The 12,458-nt window shown below is 50.9% G+C and overlaps 1 protein-coding gene across 2 annotated transcripts in view; it reads right to left on the reverse strand.

Annotated features, from left to right (window-relative positions):
* Positions 1-4,165: 4,165 nt before the first annotated feature.
* The window catches only part of NICN1 (nicolin 1, tubulin polyglutamylase complex subunit), an 82,088-nt gene continuing 73,795 nt past the window's right edge, over positions 4,166-12,458 (reverse strand). For both annotated transcript variants that reach the window (XM_063941441.1, XM_063941442.1), the window contains exon 6: positions 4,166-4,624. In XM_063941441.1, coding sequence (XP_063797511.1) covers positions 4,583-4,624 — 42 coding nt within the window. In that variant the 3' untranslated portion in view covers positions 4,166-4,582. The remainder of the gene's footprint in view (positions 4,625-12,458) is intronic.

Below are 12,458 nucleotides of genomic sequence, written 5' to 3' on the forward strand. Positions count from 1 at the left end.
TGTACTCATGGCGTGTCTCACACTCACCTGACGCCAGTGACGTAGTCTATGCGGTGACTGAGGCCCTACTGCGCCTATGTCGCTGTACTCATGGCGTGTGTCTCACACTCACCTGACGCCAGTGACGTAGTCTATGTGGTGACCGAGACCCTACTGCGCTATGTCGCTGTACTCATGGCGTGTGTCTCACACTCACCTGACGCCAGTGACGTAGTCTATGTGGTGACTGAGACCCTACTGCGCTATGTCGCTGTACTCATGGCGTGTGTCTCACACTCACCTGACGCCAGTGACGTAGTCTATGTGGTGACTGAGACCCTACTGCGCTATGTCGCTGTACTCATGGCGTGTGTCTCACACTCACCTGACGCCAGTGACGTAGTCTATACGGTGACTGAGACCCTACTGCACTATGTCGCTGTACTCATGGCGTGTGTCTCACACTCACCTGACGCCAGTGACGTAGTCTATGTGGTGACCGAGACCCTACTGCGCTATGTCGCTGTACTCATGGCGTGTGTCTCACACTCACCTGACGCCAGTGACGTAGACTATACGGTGACTGAGACCCTACTGCGCTATGTCGCTGTACTCATGGCGTGTGTCTCACACTCACCTGACGCCAGTGACGTAGTCTATACGGTGACTGAGACCCTACTGCGCTATGTCGCTGTACTCATGGCGTGTGTCTCACACTCACCTGACGCCAGTGACGTAGTCTATGCGGTGACTGAGGCCCTACTGCGCCTATGTCGCTGTACTCATGGCGTGTGTCTCACACTCACCTGACGCCAGTGACGTAGTCTATACGGTGACTGAGGCCCTACTGCGCCTATGTCGCTGTACTCATGGCGTGTGTCTCACACTCACCTGACGCCAGTGACGTAGTCTATACGGTGACTGAGACCCTACTGCACTATGTCGCTGTACTCATGGCGTGTGTCTCACACTCACCTGACGCCAGTGACGTAGTCTATGTGGTGACCGAGACCCTACTGCGCTATGTCGCTGTACTCATGGCGTGTGTCTCACACTCACCTGACGCCAGTGACGTAGACTATACGGTGACTGAGACCCTACTGCGCTATGTCGCTGTACTCATGGCGTGTGTCTCACACTCACCTGACGCCAGTGACGTAGTCTATACGGTGACTGAGACCCTACTGCGCTATGTCGCTGTACTCATGGCGTGTGTCTCACACTCACCTGACGCCAGTGACGTAGTCTATGCGGTGACTGAGGCCCTACTGCGCCTATGTCGCTGTACTCATGGCGTGTGTCTCACACTCACCTGACGCCAGTGACGTAGTCTATACGGTGACTGAGACCCTACTGCGCTATGTCGCTGTACTCATGGCGTGTGTCTCACACTCACCTGACGCCAGTGACGTAGTCTATACGGTGACTGAGACCCTACTGCGCTATGTCGCTGTACTCATGGCGTGTGTCTCACACTCACCTGACGCCAGTGACGTAGTCTATGCGGTGACTGAGGCCCTACTGCGCTATGTCGCTGTACTCATGGCGTGTGTCTCACACTCACTTGACGCCAGTGACGTAGTCTATACGGTGACTGAGACCCTACTGCGCTATGTCGCTGTACTCATGGCGTGTGTCTCACACTCACCTGACGCCAGTGACGTAGTCTATGTGGTGACTGAGACCCTACTGCGCTATGTCGCTGTACTCATGGCGTGTGTCTCACACTCACCTGACGCCAGTGACGTAGTCTATGTGGTGACTGAGACCCTACTGCGCTATGTCGCTGTACTCATGGCGTGTGTCTCACACTCACCTGACGCCAGTGACGTAGTCTATGCGGTGACTGAGACCCTACTGCGCTATGTCGCTGTACTCATGGCGTGTGTCTCACACTCACCTGACGCCAGTGACGTAGTCTATGTGGTGACTGAGACCCTACTGCGCTATGTCGCTGTACTCATGGCGTGTGTCTCACACTCACCTGACGCCAGTGACGTAGTCTATACGGTGACTGAGACCCTACTGCGCTATGTCGCTGTACTCATGGCGTGTGTCTCACACTCACCTGACGCCAGTGACGTAGTCTATGCGGTGACTGAGACCCTACTGCGCCTATGTCGCTGTACTCATGGCGTGTGTCTCACACTCACCTGACGCCAGTGACGTAGTCTATGCGGTGACTGAGACCCTACTGCGCCTATGTCGCTGTACTCATGGCGTGTGTCTCACACTCACCTGACGCCAGTGACGTAGTCTATGCGGTGACTGAGACCCTACTGCGCCTATGTTGCACCGGTGACGTCTTGTGCCTGACCTGTCACTGGAGAGAAGACGCCAGGTCTCCTGCTCTATTTGTATGTTGGGTAATAATATACACTGCTCAAAACAATACAGGGAACACTAAAATAACACATCCTAGATCTGAATGAATGAAATATTCTTATTAAATACTTTGTTCTTCACATAGTTGAATGTGCTGACAACAAAATCAGACAAAAATTATCAATGGAAATCACATTTATTAACCCATGGAGGTCTGGATTTGGAGTCACTCAAAATTACAATGGAAAAACACACTACAGGCTGATCCAACTTTGATGTAATGTCCTTAAAACAAGTAAAAATGAGGCTCAGTAGTGTGTGTGGCCTCCACGTGCCTGTATGACCTCCCTACAACGCCTGGGCATGCTCCTGATGAGGTGGCGGATAATCTCCTGAGGGATCTCCTCCCAGACCTGGACTAAAGCATCCGCCAACTCCTGGACAGTCTGTGGTGCAACGTGGCTTTGGTGGATGGAGTGAGACATGATGTCCCAGATGTGCTCAATTGGATTCAGGTCTGGGGAACGGGCGGGCCAGTCCATAGCATCAATTCCTTTGTCTTGCAGGAACTGCTGACACACTCCAGCCACATGAGGTCTAGCATTGTCTTGCATTAGGAGGAACCCAGGGCCAACCAAACCAGCATATGGTCTCACAAGGGGTCTGAGGATCTCATCTCGGTACCTAATGGCAGTCAGGCTACCTCTGGCGAGCACATGGAGGGCTGTGCGGCCCCCCAAAGAAATGCCACCACACACCATTACTGACCCACTGCCAAACCGGTCATGCTGGAGGATGTTGCAGGCAGCAGAACGTTCTCCTTGGCGTCTCCAGACTCTGTTACATGTGCTCAGTGAGAACCTGCTTTCATCTGTGAAGAGCACAGGGCGCCAGTGGCAAATTTGCCAATCTTGGTGTTCTCTGGCAAATGCCAAACGTCCTGCACGGTGTTGGGCTGTAAGCATAACCCCCACCTGTGGGCGTCGGGCCCTCATACCACCCTCATGGAGTCTGTTTCTGATCGTTTGAGTAGACACATGCACATTTGTGGCTTGCTGGAGGTCATTTTGCAGGGCTCTGGCAGTGCTCCTCCTGTTCCTCCTTGCACAAAGGCGGAGGTAGCGGTCCTGCTGCTAGGTTGTTGTCCTCCTACGGCCTCCTCCACTTCTCCTGATGTACTGGCCTGTCTCCTGGTAGCGCCTCCATGCTCTGGACACTACGCTGACAGACACAGAAAACCTTCTTGCCACAGCTCGCATTGATGTGCCATCCTGGATGAGCTGCACTACCTGAGCCACTTGTGTGGGTTGTAGACTCCGTCTCATGCTACCACTAGAGTGAAAGCACCGCCAGCTTCCAAAAGTGACCAAAACATCAGCCAGAAAGCATAGGAGCTGAGAAGTGGTCTGTGGTCACCACCTGCAGAACAACTCCTTTATTGGGGGTGTCTTGCTAATTGCCTATAATTTCCACCTGTTGTCTATTCCATTTGCACAACAGCATGTGAAATTGATTGTCAATCAGTGTTGCTTCCTAAGTGGACAGTTTATTTCACAGAAGTGTGATTGACTTGGAGTTACATTGTGTTGTTTAAGTGTTCCCTTTATTTTTTTGAGCAGTGTATATAGCCAGGCATGTCAGTTTGGGGTCATTATACGCCCCCCCCCCCCCCCCCTCCGCCCCGGCTACTCCGGATTTAGGAGATTCCATCAGACAGCAGCAGAATAGTGAAACCATAAAACATAAAGGTATTTGGGAACTGAAGTGCAATCTATTCTGTCTGCAGAGGCGTCACCATACCATCTCCTGTCTCTTACTGACACAATAATAATTCATTCTAGAATAATCTGTAAGCACACGGTAAGAGAGAGAGAATGTAATTACACATCAGGGAAGGTTACACACAATGACATCACTGATCTTCCGCTCTAGTTACTACATAACGCTGTCCCTGGGGTAACGGGGGCACAGATGCAGCCAGAGTCCAGCACACAGAATGGTGCACTACATGCACAGCAGCGTGTGACCTGATCCTACATGCATCACAGCTTATTCCAAACACAACGGGAGCTCCCTCTGCAGGCGGCAGCGGCTATGTGCACCCTCGCCCTGCGGGTTACACTGAATTACATCTATGGAGCCGTTCCCATGTCCAAACACACAGCAAATGGCAGGCAGCACAGGAGGTAGGTTACGCTGCCGTATTGTAGTCATACACATGTGCGCAGCCCCATATGGCTAATCCACCGCAGAGTCCGTCCATACGAAGGTACACGCGTCACGTGTAGGAGAGGAGATTGACATCATAGCAGCCATCCACCTAGAAAAGAAACGGCAATGATTTATAATGTCTGACATGTACCAGCAGCTGCATGTCGGTAAGTACTACATGTATGAGACACACAGGAACAGCAGGGCCTCATTCACAGCTGGAAACACAATTCTGGCTTTTCCCCATCACAGTTTGGCGCAATGCGCGGTGACTCAGCCATGTTTCTGACTTACACATCTGCTCCAGATATCGGCATGAGGATGGAGGCGCATTCGCTCCCAGGCGCATTTAGATGCAATTGTGTTCAAGAATGAGGTCCTCAGTGAGATGTGTACATACAATAACTACGGTTATTATGGTGACAGATGGTGAATGATACGGGTGAAGAGGGATAGAGTTCCAGAGGTAAGGAGCAATCAGATAAAGGGATTTAAGCTGTGAGAGAGGGATGGAGTTCCAGAGGTAAGGAGCAATCAGATGGAGGGATTTAAGCTGTGAGAGGGATGGAGTTCCAGAGGTAAGGAGTAATCAGATGGAGGGATTTAAGCTGTGAGAGGGATGGAGTTCCAGAGGTAAGGAGTAATTAGATGGAGTGGTTTAAGCTGTGAGAGAAGGATGGAGTTCCAGAGGTAAGGAGCAATCAGATGGAGGGATTTAAGCTGTGAGAGGGATGGAGTTCCAGAGGTAAGGAGTAATCAGATGGAGGGGTTTAAGATGTGAGAGAAGGATGGAGTTCCAGAGTTAAGGAACAATCAGATGGATGGATTTAAGGTGTGAGAGAGGGATGGAGTTCCAGAGGTAAGGAGTAATCAGATGGAGGGATTTAAGGTGTGAGAGAGGGATGGAGTTCCAGAGGTAAGGAGCAATCAGATAATAAGAATTTACTCACCGGTAATTCTATTTCTCGTAGTCCGTAGTGGATGCTGGGAACTCCGTAAGGACCATGGGGAATAGACGGGCTCCGCAGGAGACTGGGCACTCTAAAAAAAGATTAGGTACTATCTGGTGTGCACTGGCTCCTCCCTCTATGCCCCTCCTCCAGACCTCAGTTAGGGAAACTGTGCCTGGAAGAGCTGACATTACAAGGAAAGGAAATTTTGAATCCAGGGTAAGACCCATACCAGCCACACCAATCACACTGTACAACTTGTGATAACCTTACCCAGTTAACAGTATGAACAACAACTGAGCCTCACTCAACGGATGTCTCATAACAATAACCCTTATTTAAGCAATAACTATATACACGTATTGCAGAGAGTCCGCACTTGGGACGGGCGCCCAGCATCCACTACAGACTACGAGAAATAGAATTACCGGTGAGTAAATTCTTATTTTCTCTGACGTCCTAGTGGATGCTGGGAACTCCGTAAGGACCATGGGGATTATACCAAAGCTCCCAAACGGGCAGGAGAGTGCGGATGACTCTGCAGCACCGAATGAGCAAACACAAGGTCCTCCTCAGCCAGGGTATCAAACTTGTAGAACTTTGCAAATGTGTTTGAACCCGACCAAGTAGCAGCTCGGCAAAGCTGTAATGCCGAGACCCCTCGGGCAGCCGCCCAAGAAGAGCCCACCTTCCTTGTGGAATGGGCTTTTTCCGATTTTGGATGCGGCAATCCAGCCGCAGAATGAGCCTGCTGAATCGTGCTACAGATCCAGCGAGCAATAGTTTGCTTTGAAGCAGGAGCACCCAGCTTGTTGGGTGCATGCAAGATAAACAGCGAGTCAGTCTTCCTGACTCCAGCCGTTCTGTAAACATATATTTTCAAAGCCCCGACTACGTCCAGCAACTTGGAGTCCTCCAAGTCCCGAGTAGCCGCAGGCACCACAATAGGTTGGTTCAAATGAAACGATGACACCACCTTTGGGAGAAATTGGGGACGAGTCCTCAATTCTGCCCTGTCCATATGGAAGATCAGATAAGGGCTTTTACATGACAAAGCCGCCAATTTCCGACACACGCCTAGCCGATGCTAAGGCCAACAGCATGACCACTTTCCACGTGAGATACTTTAGTTCCACGGTCTTAAGTGGCTCAAACCAGTGGGATTTCAGGAAATCCAACACAACGTTAAGATCCCAGGGTGCCACTGGTGGCACAAAAGGGGGCTTGAATATGCAGCACTCCCTTAACAAATGTCTGAACCTCAGGCAGTGAAGCCAGTTCTTTTTGAAAGAAAATGGATAGGGCCGAAATCTGGACCTTTATGGACCCCAATTTTAGGCCCATAGTCACCCCTGACTGTAGAAAGTGCAGGAATCGACCCAGCTGGAATTCCTCTGTAGGGGCCTTCCTGGCCTCACACCAAGCAACATACTTCCGCCATATATGGTGATAATGTTTTGCTGTCACGTCTTTCCTAGCTTTTATCAGTGTAGGAATAACTTCATCCGGAATGCCTTTTTCCGCTAGGATCTAGCGTTCAACCGCCATGCCGTCAAACGCAGCCGCGGTAAGTCTTGGAACAGACAGGGCCCTTGTTGCAGCAAGTCCTGTCTGAGAGGCAGAGGCCATGGGTCCTCTGTGCGCATTTCTTGCAGTTCCGGGTACCAAGTCCTTCTTGGCCAGTCCGGAACAATGAGTATTGTTCTTAATCCTCTCTTTCTTACTATTCTCAGTACTTTTGATATGAGAGGAAGAGGAGGAAACACATATACCGACTGGTACACCCACGGTGTCACTAGGGCGTCCACAGCTATCGCCTGAGGGTCCCTTGACCTGGCGCAATATCTTTTTAGCTTTTTGTTGAGGCGGGACGCCATCATGTCCACCTGTGGCAGTTCCCATCGGTTTGCAATCAGTTGGAAGACTTCCTGATGAAGTCCCCACTCTCCCGGGTGGAGGTCGTGCCTGCTGAGGAAGTCTGCTTCCCAGTTGTCCACTCCCGGAATGAACACTGCCGACAGTGCTTGCACGTGATTCTCCGCCCATCGAAGAATCTTTGTGGCTTCCGCCATTGCCATCCTGCTTCTTGTGCCGCCCTGGCGGTTTACATGGGCGACCGCCGTGATGTTGTCTGACTGAATCAGCACTGGCCGGTTTCGAAGCAGGGGCTCTGCTTGACTCAGGGCGTTGTAAATGGCCCTTAATTCCAGTATATTTATGTGTAGAGAAATCTCCAGACTTGACCACAGTCCTTGGAAGTTTCTTCCCTGAGTGACTGCCCCCCACCCTCGGAGGCTTGCATCCGTGGTCACCAGGACCCAGTCCTGTATGCCGAACCTGCAGGCCTCGATAAGGTGAGCACTCTGCAGCCACCACAGAAGAGACACCCTGGCCCTGGGGGACAGGGTGATCAGCCGATGCATCTGAAGATGCGATCCGGACCACTTGTCCAACAGATCCCACTGAAAGATCCTTGCATGGAACCTGCCGAAGGGAATGGCTTCGTATGAAGCCACCATCTTTCCCAGGACTCGCGTGCAGTGATGCACCGATACCTGTTTTGGTTTCAGGAGGTCCCTGACCAGAGATGCTAATTCCTGGGCCTTCTCCACCGGGAGAAACACCTTCTTCTGTTCTGTGTCCAGAATCATGCCCAGGAAAAGCAGACGCGTCGTAGGAATCAGCTGCGACTTTGGAACATTCAGAATCCAGCCGTGCTGTAGTAACACTTCCTGAGAGAGTGTTACGCTGATCAATAACTGCTCCCTGGAACTCGCCTTTATGAGGAGATCGTCCAAGTACGGGATAATTATAACTCCCTTCTGCCGAAGGAGTATCATCGTTTCGGCCATTACCTTGGTAAATATTCTCAGTGCCGTGGACAGGCCAAACGGCAACGTCTGGAACTGGTAATGACAGTCCTGTACCACAAATCTGAGGTACTCCTGGTGAGGTGGGTAAATGGTGACATGCAAGTAAGCATCTTTGATGTCCAGCGACACCATAAAATCCCCCTCTTCCAGGCTTGCAATAACCGCTCTGAGCGATTCCATTTTGAACTTGAATTTCTTTATATAAGTGTTCAAGGACTTTAGATTCAGAATGGGTCTCACCGAACCGTCCGGTTTCAGTACCACAAACATTGTGGAATAGTAACCCCTTCCCTGTTGAAGGAGGGGGACCCTGACAATCACTTGCTGGAGGTACAGCTTGTGAATTGCCGCCAGTACTACCTCCCTTTCCATGGGGGAAGCTGGCAAGGCTGATTTGAGGTAACGGCGGGGGGGAGTCACTTCGAATTCCAGCTTGTATCCCTGAGATACAATTTGTATAGCCCAGAGATCCATCTGTGAACGAATCCACTGGCTGCTGAAGTTTCGGAGACGCGCCCCCACCGCACCTGGCTCCGCCTGTGGATCCCCAATGTCATGCGGTGGACTTAGTGGAAGCAGGGGAGGACTTTTGTTCCTGGGAACTGGCTGCATGGTGCAGCTTCTTACCTCTACCCTTGCCTCTGGCAAGAAAGGATGCACCCCTGACCCTCTTGCCTTTTTGGGAACGAAAGGACTGCATTTGATAATACGGTGCTTTCTTAGGCTGTGAGGAAACCTGAGGCAAGAAAGTGGACTTTCCAGCTGTCGCTGTAGACACGAGGTCCGACAGACCATCCCCAAACAACTCCTCACCCTTATAAGGCAAAACCTCCATGTGTTTTTTAGAATCAGCATCTCCTGTCCATTGCCGAGTCCATAAGACCCTCCTGGCAGAAATAGACATAGCATTAATTCTAGAGCCCAGCAGGCAAATGTCCCTCTGAGCATCTCGCATATATAAGACGACGTCTTTGATATGGCCCAGGGTTAGCAAAACAGTATCCCTGTCGAGGGAATCTATGTCGTCTAACAGAGTATCTGTCCACGCTGCTACAGCACTACACATCCAGGCTGAAGCAATAGCAGGTCTCAGTATAGTACCTGAGTGTGTATACACCGACTTCAGGATAGCTTCCTGCTTTCTATCCACAGGCTCCTTTAAGGCGGCCGTATCCTGAGACGGCAGGGCCACCTTTTTAGATAAGCGTGTCAGCGCCTTGTCCACCCTAGGGGATGTTTCCCAACGTAACCTGTCCGTTGGCGGGAAAGGGTACGCCATCAGTAACCTCTTAGAAATCACTAATTTCTTATCAGGGGAACTCCACGCTTCTTCACACAATTAATTTAATTCATCAGATGGGGGAAAAGTCACTGGCTGCTTTTTCTCCCCAAACATATAAACCCTCTTGGTATTAACAGGGTTAATCTCAGAAATGTGTAATACATCTTTCATTGCAATAATCATGTATCGGATGGCCTTGGTCATTTTAGACTGTAAATGTGCCTCATCATCGTCGACACTGGAGTCGGACTCCGTGTCGGCATCTGTGTCAACCATCTGAGATAGAGGGCGTTTATGAGCCCCTGACGGCTTCTGAGACGCCTGGGCAGGCGTGGGCTGAGACCCCGGCTGTCCCAAGGCTGCAGCATCATCAAACCTTTTATGTAAGGAGTTTACATTGTCATTTAAGACCTTCCACATATCCATCCAATCAGGTGTCGGCCCCGACGGGGGCGATACCACACTTATCTGCCCTTGCTCCGCCTCCACGTAACCTTCCTCATCAAACATGTCGACACAGCCGTACCGACACACCGCACACACACAGGGAATGCTCAGACTGAGGACAGGACCCCAACAAAGGAGGTCATTCCGAGTTGTTCGCTCGCAAGGCGATTTTAGCAGAGTTGCTCACGCTAAGCCGCCGCCTACTGGGAGTGAATCTTAGCATCTTAAAATTGCGAACGAAGTATTCGCAATATAGCGATTACACACCTCGTAGCAGTTTCTGAGTAGCTTCAGACTTACTCGGCATCTGCGATCAGTTCAGTGCTTGTCGTTCCTGGTTTGACGTCACAAACACTCCCAGCGTTCGCCCAGACACTCCTCCGTTTCTCCGGCCACTCCTGCGTTTTTTCCGGAAACGGTAGCGTTTTTTCCCACACGCCCATAAAACGGCCTGTTTCCGCCCTGTAACACCCATTTCCTGTCAATCACATTACGATCGCCAGAACGATGAAAAAGCCGTGAGTAAAATTACTAAGTGCATAGCAAATTTACTTGGCGCAGTCGCAGTGCGGACATTGCGCATGCGCATTAAGCGGAAAATCGCTGCGATGCGAAGATTTTTACTGAGCGAACAACTCGGAATGAGGGCCAAAGTCCTTTGGGGAGACAGAGAGAGAGTATGCCAGCACACACCAGAGCGCTATATAACACAGGGATTTTCACTGCTAATAAGTGATTTTCCCAATAGCTGCTTTTTTGTATTGATTTGCGCCTAAATTTATGTGCCCCCCCTCTGTTTTTAACCCGTCTTGTACCTGGATACTGCAGGGGAGAGCCTGGGGAGCTGCTTCCAGCGGAGCTGTGAAGGGAAAATGGCGCTGGTGTGCTGAGGAAGAAGGCCCCGCCCCCTCAGTGGCGGGCTTCTGTCTCGCATTTCATGTAAAAAATGGCGGGGGGTTTTACACATATACAGTGCTAGACTGTATATATGTATGTTTTTGTGCCAAAGGTACCTCAATTGCTGCCCAGGGCGCCCCCCCCAGCGCCCTGCACCCTACAGTGACCGGAGTGTGTAAGTGTGCTGGGAGCAATGGCGCACAGCTGCGGTGCTGTGCGCTACCTTAATGAAGACAGGAGTCTTCAACCGCCGATTTCGTCGTCTTCCAGCTTCTGTTCTTCTGGCTCTGCAAGGGGGACGGCGGCGCGGCTCCGGGAACGGACGATCGAGGTCGGGCCCTGTGTTCGATCCCTCTGGAGCTAGTGGTGTCCAGTAGCCTAAGAAGCACAAGCTAGCTGCAAGCAGGTAGGTTTGCTTCTCTCCCCTCAGTCCCTCGTAGCAGTGAGTCTGTTGCCAGCAGATCTCACTGAAAATAAAAAACCTAACAAATACTTTCTTTCTAGTGAGCTCAGGAGAGCCCACTAGGTGCATCCAGATCTGGCCAGGCACAGATTCTAACTGAGGTCTGGAGGAGGGGCATAGAGGGAGGAGCCAGTGCACACCAGATAGTACCTAATCTTTTTTTAGAGTGCCCAGTCTCCTGCGGAGCCCGTCTATTCCCCATGGTCCTTACGGAGTTCCCAGCATCCACTAGGACGTCAGAGAAAGAGGGATTTAAGCTGTGAGAGAGGGATGGAATATCTAGAGGTAAGGAGCAGACTGATGGAAGGGTTTAAGCTGTGAGAGAAGGATGGAGTTCCAGAGGTAAGGAGCAGACTGAGTGTAAGGTTTAAGGTGTGGGATAAAGGGACAGAGGGCCTAATTCAGATCTGATCGCAGCAGCAAATTTGTTAGCTAATGGGCAAAACCATGTGCACTGAGGGGGGGCAGATGTAACATGTGCAGTGCAGGTGGGGCAGATGTAACATGTGCAGAGAGCGTTAGATTTGGGTGGGGTGTGTACAAACTGAAATCTAAATTGCAGTGTAAAAATAAAGCAGCCAGTATTTACCCTGCACAGAGACAATATACCCCACCCAAATCTAACTCTCTCTGCACATGTTACATCTGCCCCACCTGCACTGCACATGGGGGGTAATTCAGAGTTGATCGCTCGCTGCTTATTTCCACAGCGCAGCGATCAGGTAAAAAAATGGCAAAAATGCACATGTGTACGCGCGTCGTACGGGTACAAACAGCATCGTTGCTGTGCATTGCTTCTAGCGACAAATCCATTTGCACAGCTGATCGCAAGGAGATTGACAGGAAGAAGCCGTTTATGGGTGTCAACTGACCGTATTCTGGGAGTGGTAGGGGAAAAGCAGGCGTGACCAGGCGTTTGCAGGGCGGGTATCTGACGTCAATTCCGGGACCTAAGTTGCTAGGATCATCGCACAGGATAAGAAACTTCAGGGCTGGTCTTGTTTTGCACAAAATGTTTTTGTACCGCTCGG

Source organism: Pseudophryne corroboree, chromosome 9, assembly GCF_028390025.1.
Source record: "Pseudophryne corroboree isolate aPseCor3 chromosome 9, aPseCor3.hap2, whole genome shotgun sequence".
NCBI classification, from domain to species: Eukaryota; Metazoa; Chordata; class Amphibia; order Anura; family Myobatrachidae; genus Pseudophryne; species Pseudophryne corroboree.